Genomic DNA, 16,191 nt, shown 5'->3' with positions numbered 1-16,191 from the left:
AACAGGTCAGGAGGAGGCATGCTCGACATAGTCAGCCATTACGGTCGGAATGACGTGTACAGGTTTTATATTTATCCAGAACCTTGAGAAGAGGCACATGACAAAAAAATCCAAGTGAGTGTTAATAAATGCTCAAAATTCCAGAAGACAAAGGGAAAAAAAAAAGAGTTGAAATCAACGTGGTCTAGTAATAGATGCTTTAAATTTTTGATAGACCCTACCATTAAAAATCAAAATGCAAGGCTTCCCTGGTGGCACAGTGGTTGAGAGTCCGCCTGCCGATGCAGGGGACGCAGGTTCATGCCCCGGTCCGGGAAGATCCCACATGCCGCGGAGCGGCTGGGCCCATGAGCCATGGCCGCTGAGCCTGCGCGTCCGGAGCCTGTGCTCCACAATGGGAGAGGCCTGCGTACCGCAAAAAAAAAAAAAAAAAAAAAAAAAAAAATCAAAATGCAAGTGTGATTATATTCTGTTTTAGCTCTCACCTCGTATAAGCGAAGTGCTCAACAAATATTCTTTTCTTGAAATAAGTGTACTGACTATAACCGAAGTACTATATTCCATGGTTACTTTTGAATCAAAGGGGGTAAAAAATGAGTGTGTGAGGGTACCAGTTGTTTTTATACAGTGTTTATAGAATTTTAGAAAACTTGCACAAAATGAGTCAGTCTGAGGGTGACTTTAGGTTCCTGCAAATGTCTGGAACTATTGCAAAATGAAACAAGTTGTCTTCCCCTTCTAGGAAGTGTGATCCTAAAAAAATGCAGGACACATTGTAATCGGTGTCATATTTTCGACCAAGTGCATATACCTAATGTATACCATATAAGATCAATAATGTGACATAAGACAAGGTACACAGCATTTTCAACAGTCATTTAAAATAGTAATGTTTTATTGCATATTATTATGGTATTAGGCATAGTGTTCTCCATACATTACAGATACAAAACCTGTACTGCATAATCAGTGTGACTTAGCGAAACTAAGAGTATCTGTTAAATATCAGTAAACACATCTTTAATTAGCAATATTTCTACTTGCCTTAAGAATACAGAAAGACATCTAGGGGAAATTCAGATCATACACTTCCTTGAAAAATGCCAGGCCAGAATATTGAAACAAATGTCTTTCTATTATTATTTTCAACGAAATCCCTTGGCCAAATATTATCATTCCATGGTTCTTAGAGTAATCTGCAAATACTGAATCGTCTTTCCCATACTAACCATTTCAGCTTTAAATATTTGAAGGTTTACTAAAGACCCTCAAGAATTCAAACGCAGGAGTCACACTAAACTAATATTTTGTTCAGTTTCTTTGTTTTCCTGACTCTTGCTCCTTCCCTATACCCCCTCCACCGCAAACATAAGGGTGAATCTTGAAAGCAAAAAGTGAATCAAAACAAAAAGCACCTTAAAGAGAGAAAGAACTCATTTATTCAGGTAGTCAGTTCACAGTGCTTATTAAAAACCTACTCAGGACTAGACAGTGTTCTAGGTATTGGGGATATAGCACTAATTAAGTACAAGTTTGCTAATCTTGAAAAGTTACCATTGTAGGGAGTGTTGTATTTTTTGCCTTTAAGTTGACAAGGAAAAGAGGAGGACTAAGGAGCTGATTATATGAGTGTTACCTTCTGAGTTTTCTCTAAAAATTCAGCTTGTGAAACTCTCCTTTCTTCCTTAATATCACGACCTCTCGGAATCACTGTCCAGGTGAGGCCACCAGTGTTGATTTGTATGCTTAATTGGTAGCATTGTTGTTGTTGTTGTTTTTGCGGGCCTCTCACTGTTGTGGCCTCTCCCGTTGCAGAGCACAGGCTCTGGACGCGCAGGCTCAGCGGCCATGGCTCACGGGCCCAGCCTCTCCGCAGCATGTGGGATCTTCCCGGACCGGGGCACGAACCCGTGTCCCCTGCATCGGCAGGCGGACTCTCAACCATTGTGCCACCAGGGAAGCCCTAATTAGTAGCATTTTGAGTTGTGCTTTTCTGCTAAAAAGAATGAACGAGATTTCTAAAATATAGATTTAATTGCAAATGTTTGTCATGTAGCTGTAATCTGTTATTACTGATGTTGGATATAGAATACATATTATGACAATAAAATGAAATACTTTAAAAAGTGATTTGTGAATAGACTTTAATTTAGCTCCTTCAGCATATTTTGAATATTAAGTAAAAAACATGAATTTGAAATTGATTGATTTGAAATTACTATTCTTTATTACCTTAAAATTATTGGTCAGATTATTTATTAAAAAATATATAGTAATGTTGCTTATGTCTTACGTCTTGAAAACAAAATGGATACTCTTCTTTTACAGCAATTTAATACCATTTCATTTTATATCTAAAATTTTGTTCTTTTCAATGTTTATTGGCATTTAGTTATATCATTTTTTTGAAGCAAGGGTCTCATGGGCCAAGCTTGTGGTTATAATAATTGTTATAATTGGAACTACTGTTTTCTGAGGGTGCCAGATACATATTAAGAGCATTACTGGATTAGCTCATTAATCTTCACCGTAAACTCATGAAATACAGTTACCCAACTGTATAGTACAATTCCAGTAATACAATTTTGCCTATTTTTCACATGAGAAAACTAAAGCAAAGAGAAGTTAAGCAACACATCCAGGATCTCATAGCTAATAAGTGGTGGATTTGGATACAAGCCCAAAAATACAATGCTATAATACACTTCTAGTAAACTGAGATTTGTCACCTAAGCATGTCTTACTGTACTTCCTGACCACTTAGAAAACCGTCCTTTGCTATGATTTCATCTAATTAAATCTTTACTAGGTACATAATTCTGTCATTCTAATAGCAGAGTTTATGGATTCTTGTGATATCTTAAAAGTGATGGGTATTCACTGTCTTTCTATTTTCTCCCTGTAAGCCTTACCCAAACCTCCAGGAACTCCTGTCGTGACTGAGAGCACAGCTACAAGCATCACACTGACATGGGACTCTGGGAACCCTGAGCCTGTCTCTTACTACATCATTCAGCATAAACCTAAAAATTCTGAAGAACCTTACAAAGAAATTGATGGGGTGGCGACCACACGCTACAGTGTCGCTGGACTAAGTCCCTACTCAGATTATGAATTCAGGGTTGTTGCTGTCAATAACATTGGGCGGGGGCCTCCCAGTGAGCCCGTGCTAACACAGACCTCAGAGCAAGCACCGTCCAGTGCCCCCAGGGATGTCCAGGCACGGATGTTGAGTTCAACCACCATTTTGGTACAGTGGAAGGAACCCGAAGAGCCAAATGGACAGATTCAAGGATACCGAGTTTATTATACAATGGACCCCACTCAGCATGTTAACAACTGGATGAAACACAATGTAGCTGACAGCCAAATCACTACTATTGGCAACTTAGTGCCCCAGAAAACGTATTCTGTCAAAGTCCTGGCTTTTACCTCAATTGGAGATGGTCCTCTTTCAAGTGACATACAAGTCATCACTCAGACAGGAGGTAAGTGTGGTTCTGGATGGGGAGTAGGGTAGAAGGGAGGAGCTAGTACTAAGAAATGGCAAGGACAGAAACAAAGCACAAAATAGTATGTTTTAATTTTTGAGATTTAGAGTTTCTAAGTAAGGAGTTAGGCATATGGAAAGGAGCAGGCATGGACACTGAAAGACTATAAATAATACAGTCCTTTTAGAAGGGGGATGCATTTAGCATACTTTTTTTTTAATTGAAGTATGGTTGCCGTATAATATTACATGCGTTTCAAGTGTATAATATAGTGATTCACAATTTTTAAAGGTTATGCTCCATTTATAGTTATTATAAAATATTGGCTATATTCCCCATGTTGTACAATATACCCTTGTAGCTTATTTTATACCTAATAGTTTGTACCTCTTACTCTCGTACCCCTATGTGTAGCATCCTTTCTTTTTAATTTGTACCCAAATGACTTGAAGAGTTTCTGCAGGAGTTGGATAAATGCATCCCCCATGTGGCATTTTGAGAATAGAAGAACTATGTTTCTTTGTGTTAGCAACTCCGATAGAATAGTCCCAAAATTTATCTAATTTGTGAAGGAGTGGATGGTTCAAGATAAATTTAAAAATAAAACGATTTGTCAGGGGACCTTGGATATTTAAATGGCTTATATTTGCCAGGAAGCAACTTGCTTAAAAATGAATATTCCCTTCATGTTCTTTTCTTTTTTTCTTTGTATGGCCTCAGGGATAAAGAAAGACAGTTACCAAGATCTAAGATCAAACTTTGGGGCCTTATTCACCCATTTTCCTGGGTATTAGAGCAGATGCCAAACTATTTTATGAAGAAATACTTGGCCTTTCCCGTAGTTTTATTTTCATAAGAGGATATCAGACTTCTCTGGTCTTGGGTTCAAAGTGATCAGTTTTGTCCTGGGATGGGAATAAAACATAGCGGCTGTCTTCTTACATTTATTCTTGAATATCTGAGAGCTATTCATTTGACTCCTATTGTCTTGGTACCTCTTAAACTTGCATTAACCTGTGAGTGTTTTGGTGGCGTGCCCTTCGTTTGTTCTGAGAATCCACATAAGAACCGTGTTATTGGAGATGGTATCTATAATCTGTAGTCATAACTCATAGGTAATTCTGGGAATGAGTTAATGAATATTCTCAGGTGTCAGAACTAGATAAACTTACGTTTAACCGCTGACTTGTTTTTATGTTGTGGGCTTCGTGAATCTTGTGGCTGAGGACGTTTACCTATTTGCCATTGGCTACTAGGAGTCTCAGAGCATGTTTACAGCTTGCCTGGCTTCATTTTCTTTTCATACTGTTATTTGGTTCTTATTGGTTTGTTCATGGATTTATCCCTTTTTCTAGTATCAAAAAAGTACAGAGTGTTTTATCATAATTATAGTGAAAATCATCCATATACCTTCCCTATTTGGCATTTTCATTTCTTCTGTATTTATTTGTTACATTAATATGCATAAAAATATTGTAGATTAATTTTTCCATAAGTTTCTCATCGGAAAATGTAGAAATCAGTGAATCTTTTTCTTGACTGAAAGTAGTCAACTGTTAAGAGATTATTTTTTTTATTATACTATTTGAGCAGCTCCATAACCTTTAAAGCATATAAGAAAGTATATAGGAAGAGTGTATACCTATACTCCACTTTTAGGTTTTCGGATGTTTCAGCTTTGATATTTTAAAAATCCCTGATCTTGGAGTAACATAACCAGGGTTTGAATCCCAAACTACCATTTTTAACTCCATGTCCTTGGACAAGTTACTTCATCTCTCTGAACTTCAGTTTTCTCATCTAAAATAATAACCACCTTATAGAGTTTAGTGGTAGTGGGGTTTTTTCTAAGGCTGCCATACAAAATACCACTTACTGGGTGGCTTAAACAACAGGAATTTATCACCTTGCAGTTCTAGTGATTAGAAGTTCAAGAACGAAGTGTCAGCAGGATCGGTTCCTTCTGAGAGCTGTGAGGGAGATGCGGGGCCTCCCGCCTAGCTTTTGGTGGTTTGCTGGTGGTCTTGGCTGTTCCTTGGCTTGTGGGAGCATCACTCTGATCTCTGCCTTCATGGTCCCATGGCATTCTCCCTAAGCGCTTGTCTCTTGCGTCCAAATTTCCCTTTTTTATAAGATACCAGTCATAATGGATTAGGGTCTAACTTAATGATATCATCTTGACTAATTACATCTGCAACAATCCTATTTCCAAATAAGGTCATTTTCTCAGATTCTTGGTGTTAGGAATTCAACATATGAAATTTTGTGGGACACACTTCAACCGTAACAAGGCTATCGATTAGATAACGGATAGAAATATTTTATAACTTCAATAATATATAATCACCATCATAATAATTGCCAGGTGCTGGAAACTCTGCTAATAGGTGTATTAATTCTTACTGCTCAATTAGGTAGATGTGGAATTATCTCATTTGCCAATGAGTAAATTGAGGATCGATGAAGGTAAAAAGATTCAGGAACTTCCTTTGGGTCATTAAGTGGACACTCTAGATACCTTTAAGCACCGTCTTATTTTTTGGTGCCTACTAGGTTTTAGTGCCCACTAGGTGCTCAATAAATAAATAGAGGCAGCAAACACAGGGTGTCATGTATTCATACCTCTATTCAAGAATTACATATGGGACTTCCCTGGTGGTGCAGTGGTTAAGAATCTGCCTGCCAATGCAGGGGATGCAGGTTCGAGCCCTGGTCCAGGAAGATCCCACATGCTGTGGAGCAACTAAGCCCGTGCATCACAACTCCTGAGCCTGTGCTCTAGAGCCCGTGAGCCACAACTACTGAGCCCGTGTGCCACAACTACTGAAACCTGCATGCCTAGAGCCCGTGCTCCGCAACAAGAGAAGCCACCGCAATGAGAAGCCCGCTCACTGCAACGAAGAGTAGCCCCCACTCGCCACAATTAGAGAAAGACCTCGTGCAGCAAAGAAGGCCCAATGCAGCCAAAAATAAATAAATAAATTTATTTTTTTTAAAAAAAGGAGGGCTTCCCTGGTGGCGCAGTGGTTGAGAGTCCGCCTGCCGATGCAGGGGACACGGGTTCATGCCCTGGTCCGGGAAGATCCCACATGCCGCGGAGCGGCTGGGCCCGTGAGCCATGGCCGCTGAGCCTGCGCGTCCGGAGCCTGTGCTCCGCGACGGGAGAGGCCACAACAGGGAGAGGCCCGCGTACCGCAAAAAAAAAAAAAAGAATTGTATATGATTTACATCTGAAATACTTGAGGTGGCTATTAGGTTATCCCAGTGCAGAAGTACATTAAACCATTTAGACATTAAAAAAAATTTTTTAAGAAGTAGAAGGAATACCTTTTTTATAGAACGTTATCATACTCAGTCACTAAGTTTGGTTCTTAATTTTCTAACTACAAATTTAAACATACAAATCTGTAGCGTTTCATAATATTATATTCTTATGACAGAAGGATTTAGCTATCTAAGAAACCAAATAGTTACTGAAACTAAATTCAACCAAAACGTAAGAATCCTTGAGAATCGTGAGAATCCTTATATTCAGAACATGAAATGACAGTAATGCTTTCAATCACTTTTTAATGAAAGATACAGAACTGATGTTTAAATAGATCATATTTTGTTTTTCTGTATTACCAGGGGACATAATGTAACATAAATCATAACTCAGTGAAGGTAACATTATGACAGGAGCAATTGAGTTAATGTGATCCAGGGACTCCGGACCTAAAAACAAATCTAGATGAATGGATCACAGATGCATTAAAATAGCTGTTCTCAATCTCTGTTTAACTTTTTTTACATTAAGATATTTCCTAGAACCTTCCATAATAGTTGTAATTTTAATACCCATTGATTGAGAAGATATATAATGACATAATGACTTGTGCCTGCCGAGATCAGTAGGCTAAGAAAACCTTCCAAAATGGCACTATGATTTGATCTGTTCTCTAGGCTTAATTAACAAAGGCCATTTGATGTTAGTGGACACCTGCCAAATACAATGATGTTAGTTCTGATATAATTAATTCTGAGCTGCTCCTGACTAGCTGATTCATAGGATCACTGCTAGACAAAGACATAAAACCATTATGAAAGGTTCTTTTAGTTAGGCTATATAAGATTTAAGTTTATGATTCTTCTCACTACAATTTTATCTTTTCCAAACCTACAAAAATGTACTGATCAATAACATGCATGAACTTCTCAAATAGTTTAATTTCATATACACAGAGATACACTTTTTTGTCTACTTTATCTAAAAGGTATACATTTCATTTTATTATCTTTAATTCCCTGACAGTAATATTCCTATTTTTGTTTAAAATCAGACTGTGCAGAAACAGTATTTAGAAATGAAGTGAGTTTAAGAGGGACATTATTACTTTTGATCTTATCTAAAATTATTGTCACATGTATTGATATAAATGGAGGATTGATGTAAGTTTGTATATTTCTGGTAATATAGAAAGTCAAAATATGATCTATGTTATAGTCAGTAATATATCCCCTTAATTATGAATATTAGTACAGATGAAAATATTAAGTAATCTTTACATGGTTTTAAATATGAAAAGATTTTGGTTAAAATGATTATTTTCTAGAAATATTGGTTAATCTTCCAAGTTTTCCATAGCTTTAACTTCTGGCATTATAGTGACTTGCAAGTAATTCACCTTGGAAATACATGGACCATATGGCCATTGACATGGGAAGTATTTATGTTGTGCTGGAAAAAAGTCTCTGCTATGAAAAAACACATTCGGGAAGGATGTCTCATATAGTTTTCTCTTGTACGTAATTATAATAAGAACATAGGGTAACTGTATTTTACAAAAGAAGTACAAATAAAACTCTGATAAGGAAATGTAGTAAATTAACATCTTAAACCTAATGCACTAACATAAATGTTGCTTGTTGTTCCTGCTAATTGGAGGCATTCTAAAGCTGTTAAATCCCAATGTGTGTCTTTTTCCTGAACTTTCTTTAGAAAACATATCTTACCTCTAATTCTTCTATGCATTTAATAGATTCTTGGGGAAAGTACTGATTTATATGTACACACCTTAATAGTATAGGCCTTTGGAAGGAAAATGATTATACACATTTAATAAATAAATATTAATGAGTAGCATCAACTTTAAACATTTTGAAGAAGCAAAATTGTTATAAAACTATGACATTTTAGAGACATTGTGCTTTAGGTTTCCAGTACTTTATAAACCATTTCATTACTATATATCAACAGGCCTATATAAGCAAACTAGAAAAGACTGATTTCCAATAGCAAAAATTATGAGCCCCATTTGAATTCTTTCTCTAAATAGTTTTAGCAATGAGTAAAGGAGTGCTGGTTGTAAATACAACTGTAATAAAATTTTAACTTTTTCTTATTGATGTTTAATGACAGTTGAGAGTAAGATTTGTGCAGGTGCTTGTGTATTAAGTACTTATTTTGTCAATGATATATCTGCGGCACTTACAAATCAGACTCCTTGTTTGAATTTTGTTTTGTTTTGTTTTACTGCCACTATAATCCTGGCTGTTGCTTTTATTGTTGTTATTATCATTTGCCAATATGCTAGATACATTTTAAAATATGTACCTTATTAGAGCACTAGACATTTTAGTAATAATGTGTTTTTTAGTCTTTTTGGTAACGTTTCATATTTATATTATGGTGAGGTGAAATTGGTTTTTAGCCATTTTATATGTGCTAACTCCTTTCTCTTCAGAGATATTCCCTAAAATTTAGTCAAATATTGATCTCTTCCAATATCATCAGAGTTCAGATGACATGCAGATTTTCTTCTCGCTTCTTACTCATTCTCCATTCTCTGTGAGTTGCCTTCAGATATATGGAGTATACTAGTATTACTGCTCTAATATTTCCCATTTCTCAATGGGGTTATAATCTTATTTTAGGGAATTGACAGCTCATATTTGTATTTCCTTGTGGACATTAAATAAGCAGTCAAGAAGAAGGGTATAACAACAGCACTTCACCAAATATAAGGATGTCTTAAATATAATTTTAAAGAAAAATTTGTGTTCCTACTTTTCTTTCCTCTTTCCACATCTAAATTCTATTGGTTTATGGTCAACATTAACACGTCTTTTTTTAATGTAGATGATTGCACTAAGGTTTCTGGATGGGTTCTTTTTATTCTCCCGTGTGTTTTCCAGAATCTCAGATTTTTCCTTAAAATGTATCTTTGGTTAATTGATGAGGAAAATGCTACAGCACAGAAAAGCTCTTAAATAAAATATATAGAGAAAAACATGAAGTAAGTGAAGATAAAAGAATGTCAGTAAGTTTGAGGTGTCAAGACTGTGAGAGCATTAAATATATGTACATACAAATATCTATACCTATCTATCTATCTATCTATAGAGATGGGGAGAGTGAGAGGAAGACAGTAAGGGAGGGAGGGAAGGAGGGAGAAGGGATATGAGAAAACAAATATAAATGTTAATAGAACCTTTGTAGCCACAGTATTTGGTATAAAAATCTACCTGACAGATGATGAAGTATTCCCTGTGTCTCCAAGTGGCACAGACAAAATAAATATGACAGTTTGGAGTCCACTAACGTGTTTTCTAGTAAACATATATTATGATCATTAGGACTATTATGTTTGGGGAATGTATAAATAAATACGTTAATTTCACAGCTTTTTTTCTTTTCCTTTGAAGCCTCAGCTTCATTGTGGTTGTTTCAGTAATGACTAGATGATCCTGAAGAAGCAACATCTTTAGGTGAATCCACAATTCCCAAGAAAGTCTGAGTAGCGTCACCCCTAAGACACGTATGGGCATAGAGTCTGATATAATAAAAGGATCTTTTAAAGCCCTGGTCCTTATGCTGGATTTTGCCTGTAGACACATTTTGCCTAGTACAGTGTTTTTCAGTTAACTTCAACTAATTCAGTTTATTTCTGATTGTAAAAAATTAAAAGATTTTACCTAGAAGATTCATTATCAACTTCTGCTGAAAAATGAGAAGCTTGGGCAAGACTGGATCCACATTCCACAAGGCAGCCGTGTCCTGGCTCTGAGCATCACTGACTCCTTCTGGTGGCCCAGGCACTCCCCCGTTGACCCTGGGCCTGCATGGCCTCTGCACTCATCTAAGTCATCTGCCAGGCACCTCTAGGCATTAGTGTTTCGACCACAAGTTTAAAATCTATTAAATTCCCCTCCAGACCACTTCAAAAGAAGAAGATGTTGAAAGCAGAGGAGGAGAACCCTGTTTGTATTATTCGAAGAGACTCACCATCCAGTCGTGTGGCCACTTCCTACTTACTTTGTCCCATACTAAAATGGACAGTACACCCTCTGAGGCTTTGATGTAGCTACTTCATTATTTAGAAGGAGAGGGCGCTGAATAGAACCAAACAGAATTAGAGAATTAAAGGAAGTGTGTGGCACTAAACAAGGATGAAACATTGAGACCTACCAGGAATTTGTTTGAGACAAATTAAAAGCAAAAGAGTAAACAGTTTTAAGTAAGAAAAAGTTAATTGGATTCCCACAATGTTTTCAATCACTGTCACTCAATTTATTATTAGCCTTAGCAGGGAGGAAATACATAACAAGCAATTATTATCCTGAGAGCAGCCCTTCCAACACTGTCCATGTTTTTAATTCTTGACAGCACTTTATTTGGTTTGGTTTAAGTCAGAAGTTATAACAAGGTGTTCTTCTTTCCCAGATGTGTGGAAGTTGGGGAAAGAAAAAGGGAATAAAACTAGAGAAAAAGCAGTGACTGCATACATATGCATAGGTGTGTGTATTTTTAGGCTGAGAAAACCTTTCATGATCTGAATATTAGAATCCAATCATAATTTCCCCATCTGTCTGATCATTCTTGGCTTCCATCGCTGCTCCTACCTGTGCTATTGGTATTTTCTTTTTAGAAGTAATGCATTTTCTATTTGTTTTGTTATTTGCCTGATTGTTTTTCTTATTTCCCTCTGTTCTACCTTCTCTTGTTCTTGATCTTTTATCTTCTTTTGTCTCTACCTCTCACCTCTCAGTCTGAATGATTGTGTTAGGTCACCCACTGGGCAGGTACTTAACCAAAAAAATAGATAGTTCAGAAAGTACATTCCTGGAGGCATCAAATTAATGAGTATCTCGAGGTCTGTGATACGGAAGGAGAGAAAGGAAAATGAATGAAATTAGAAATGTGAAGCACTGATTATTGGTGGCCTTAAGCATCAGTCCAAACATGAGTGTGTGCACGTGTACACACACACACACACACACACACACACACACATACACACACACACACACAGAGTCACAGGTTAACAGACCAGAGTAATGAAATGATGATTAGGGATTGATTCCAGAAACCATTGTAGACCCCTTTAGATTTTAATCTTTTTTTAAACAAAAGGCATTTTTTTCATCATGCTACAGAGAGATGACTATAGAAAGAAAAGAAAGTAATGCATTTTATATCTCCAAAGACCTTCTTTATGGTGAAAATGATGCTTTAGGTATTGTTTAAGAAATTGATGTCATACATCAGCTACAAGTTATATTATTTGTATATGTTTTTGAATGTTCATGCTTATTTGCCAAAAATACTTTAGATGTTCTTTTCCCCTCTGGAGTGAAGTATTATTCTTGTTTTTTACAAATATACACGGAATTCTTATGTGAACTTGTGGGAATATGGACATATGTTCAGCTATGGCACTTTGAAACATGCCGCAATATCCAGGGTCAAAATATTTAATGGCCTCTAAGGCATGGGCACCAACCAATTAGAATAGACATTGGCTGAGAACAATGTAAGTAAGAGTAGCTGTGCTACTGATGCCCTGAAGTGCATTAGCCTTGTGTATAATGGATAGAGGACCTCGTGGGATTAGTTGCTAACTAGGAGGTTGGGGTTAGTAAAATTTATTCTAATTCAACATTTGCGTAAGATGCTTTCAACTGGATTGATGTCCCATTCTTGATTACATATGATATATAGCTTTTCCAAATTGTCTATTGCATGGATTACATGACTAATACGAGAATTATAGATGACCTCTGTTAAGTTCCTATATTTGTGATAATAAGTGTATTCTATACACTTTTCAACTTGTGTAGTAATTTAGCTCCATCTCACTAGGGACAATATTAAATTTATATTGTGTCTAGTGTATTAACTCATATTAAAGTCATTAGAGATTAGAAAGAATTGTTAGTTTTTTAAATTCTCTCTCTCTTTTTTTTTTTTTACATCTTTTTAAAACGTGGGTTGGTAAGAAAAAAATACTAATGATTCTGCTTGCCTGTAGGTTTTGTTAATGGAGTAGAGGTGGGATTTTATAAACCTAATTGGGAATAATTTTAAAAGTAAACTGTAGCGTTAGAGAATAAGTTCCCACTCAGTTGTAAAGGAACAATAGCTTTTATGTATTTAACAATTGGTGTGATTTAGGCAATATTTATCCCAAGTGCTTTATATAAATCATCACATTTATTACTTACAATGATATTATAAAGTAAATAGTATTCTTAAAGTTGAATTCAGAGACTGATATATTCTACCTTTGCTAATTCCACATCTTGCATATATATTAAACCACTCAGGGACAAGCACAGTATATATAACATTGTTCTTGTCCCTTAAAGGAGGAAAACTGGGCTTTATATTGACAGGCTAACTTGGACAATGTAAGGCACCTAGCTCTCCATTAAGCTAATACGTGCAGACACTGAGTGAAAAGTTTAAACAGTTAATGAAAGAACTTCTGAACATTTCTGGTGATGGTGAGCTCACTCCTTTGCCTCCCTGATTTTAGTGCCAGGGCAGCCACTAAACTTCAAGGCAGAACCTGAATCGGAAACAAGTATTTTGCTCTCTTGGACGCCTCCACGTTCAGACACCATCGCCAGCTATGAACTGGTCTACAAAGATGGGGAGCATGGAAAAGAGGTAGGACTGTGCTTTTCGCCTTGTCGTCATTCTCTACACCCAAGCACTGCTCTCATTTTGTGTAATTGCCCAAGTTCTGTTAAAAGGTCAGATATCTACAGAGGACCTTGGTGGAAAAGATTTATTCATCAAAAGAGAAGCTTGACCAAAAAAACAGAAAGAGTATTTGGAGACTTGCTGGGGTTAGGACAAAAGAAACAAAAAACAGCTATTGTCTGTATTGGAAATTTCTTTTTTTAATTCCGGTTTCTAAGTTACTTATGGAAGTATCTGCTTTTAAAAGAATATACTCCTTGAGATTTGGGGATTTCCTTTCTTTGTTTTCTGCATTAAAATGCTTAAGTCACTGTTAACACATGACTAAGTGAGCTCCAAGGCTTTGTTTGGGTAGATGAATTTGTCTAAACTGGTTTCAGAGAAAGATGCCCCATAGCAAATGTTTGTTTGTGTGCCAGTGATTGTTTGATATGAATGTGAAAATACATATGTATATATATATATATATATATATATATATATATATAGTTTATGTTACACAAATAACAGACTATGGAAGGCTAGAAATTGTTAATAGTTACTGAAAAGAGAAATAAAAATCAAAATAACTAACACATACATTAACAGGCACTATAATAATGGTTTCACACATATTAAGTCAATCCTTACAGTAGTGCTTTGAGTCAGCCTCTATTATTAATCTATTTCACATATTATAACAAAATGGAGACACGGAAAAAATTAAATGATTAAATAATTTGCCCAGAGCCTCATACTACTGAATGGTAGAGCTGGAATTTGAATCTAGACAATTTCCAGAATCTATGTTCTTAACCATTAGGATATACCGGCCCTTGGGTATACTTTGAATAGATTATATAGATCAGTATTAAGATACATCTAATATTTTCAGAAAGGGATAGTAATAAATATGTTTCTTTTGTTATCGTAAAACCCATTAAGGGGAACATTAGGACAAAAAAGTTGGTAAAACTCTATGTGAAAACTCAATCCACCAAGCCATTTTGTTGTACCTCTTAGCATCCTTTATCTTAAAAATATCTTCACAAAGCAAAACAGCCCCTAAGTTCTAAAAAAAGAATACCTTTCTTAAACACTCACGTACTAAATGAACTGTTACCAGTTAACTTGTGGCTCATCATTTTGAATGCTATAATACATTAATATGCTACTGTAAACTTCTATTTTATTACATCTCTTTGAAGTGAGCAGAATCTCCAAAGACCAGGTTCTAAAAGCAATGCTTTTAGATTTAGCTAACAAAGCTGATACAAATTAATCACTCAAAAAGTTCGAGAACTGAAGTGCTGGTATATAACGTAAAGTACTCGTGTTACAGCTGTTGGTGTTTGTAATAAGACATAAATTAGCATTAAATTATTTTAAATACTCAACCATTACCCAACTAAAAAACCAGTAAAATAAAAACAGTTAAAGAGAGTGCCACTCCTTCGGAAACACTATGGATACTTGACTATTGGCATACCTACTCTGCTTTACAATTGTTTATTTAGGAAATTCCTTTTTTTCTTGTTATTTGGTAAATCTGAAATTTCTGAAAATTTTGTATTTGCAAGCCAGAACACCCTAGGGGTGTTTTCTCTAGTTTTATATCTGAATTGCCCTTGACTGACTTCTGTTTGTGTGAACAGCAAATGCTATTCGATAAAAAGCCTTATAAGATTTTTGATGCCATTACTAGACTACATAATGGCATGCATTTTAAGGTTTACTACAGGCTCATGTTCAATCTGAGATTGACTACCCATAGATAGCTATATCTTTGCTAAAATGCAAAGGCAGATTTCAAGCATAAAAATAAGTTACCATATTCAAGTAAAAACACCTTATTTCAAAAGCCCTTTATGATGTTAACAGTTATAGAAGAGTTTGTGATTTCTTTTTTCTAGCTGTAGGTTCCATATTCACAAAGAAAGGAAGTGTTAAAATTAATTTGAAATCAACCTAGGGTAACAGTATAGTTTCATATACATTATCCATCTTTCTTCAGTAACTGACATCCGATTTTTATTCCCTCAGGCCTTGGCAATTCCAGATCTCTTTCATAACAACCTCACATGAACTGTATGCCGGTTTCCATTGTTACTTCCGGCCATATTTTCTTTGCCCCTATTTACGTTGCAGATGGTCACGGGAGATGAGCTAGACATCTCTTCAAATGGAATGTTAGGCATAAGCCATTGTCAGGGGCGGGGGTCAGTTTCCATTGTGGGCAGTGTCACCGCAACAGACATGACTTAAATGTTGAATGCATTCGTGGGTGGTGGGCCTCTCACTCCCTCTTATCTGATGCATTTGGAAAACTGTGTCATCGTTAGATAGATCCCTGACTTCCTTTTTAACAGTTGTCTTATTTGTTGTAGAAACTTGCCTTTTAAACTGGTATCTTCATTACGTACTTCCCCTAGTAGAGTCCTTGATACTCACTGTTGATTATGTTTGTGATATTTTGATGACATTATAACCCTGATTACAGAAATCTGATGTTCTGGGCAGTGTGATAAAAATATATGCACTGGGCTTCCCTGGTGGCGCAGTGATTTAGAGTCCACCTGCCAGTGCAGGGGACGCAGGTTCGTGCCCCGGTCCGGAAGGATCCCACATGCCACGGAGCGGCTGGGCCCGTGAGCCATGGCCGCTGGGCCTGCGCGTCCGGAGGCTGTGCTCCTGCAACGGGAGAGGCTGCGGCAGTGGGAGGCCCGCGTACCGCAAAAAAAAAAAAAAAAA

At 36.5% G+C, this 16,191-nt stretch overlaps 1 protein-coding gene across 6 annotated transcripts in view; it reads left to right on the top strand.

Moving 5' to 3' along the window:
- The window catches only part of PTPRD (protein tyrosine phosphatase receptor type D), a 2,140,681-nt gene that overhangs the window by 1,944,128 nt on the left and 180,362 nt on the right, over positions 1-16,191 (top strand). For all 6 annotated transcript variants that reach the window (XM_060014745.1, XM_060014746.1, XM_060014743.1 and 3 more), the window contains 2 exons: positions 2,907-3,488; positions 13,292-13,425. In XM_060014745.1, coding sequence (XP_059870728.1) covers positions 2,907-3,488; positions 13,292-13,425 — 716 coding nt within the window. The remainder of the gene's footprint in view (positions 1-2,906; positions 3,489-13,291; positions 13,426-16,191) is intronic.

This window comes from Delphinus delphis, chromosome 6 (assembly GCF_949987515.2).
Source record: "Delphinus delphis chromosome 6, mDelDel1.2, whole genome shotgun sequence".
Taxonomy (NCBI): domain Eukaryota; kingdom Metazoa; phylum Chordata; class Mammalia; order Artiodactyla; family Delphinidae; genus Delphinus; species Delphinus delphis.
This window is presented reverse-complemented; position numbering and strand designations above follow the sequence as displayed.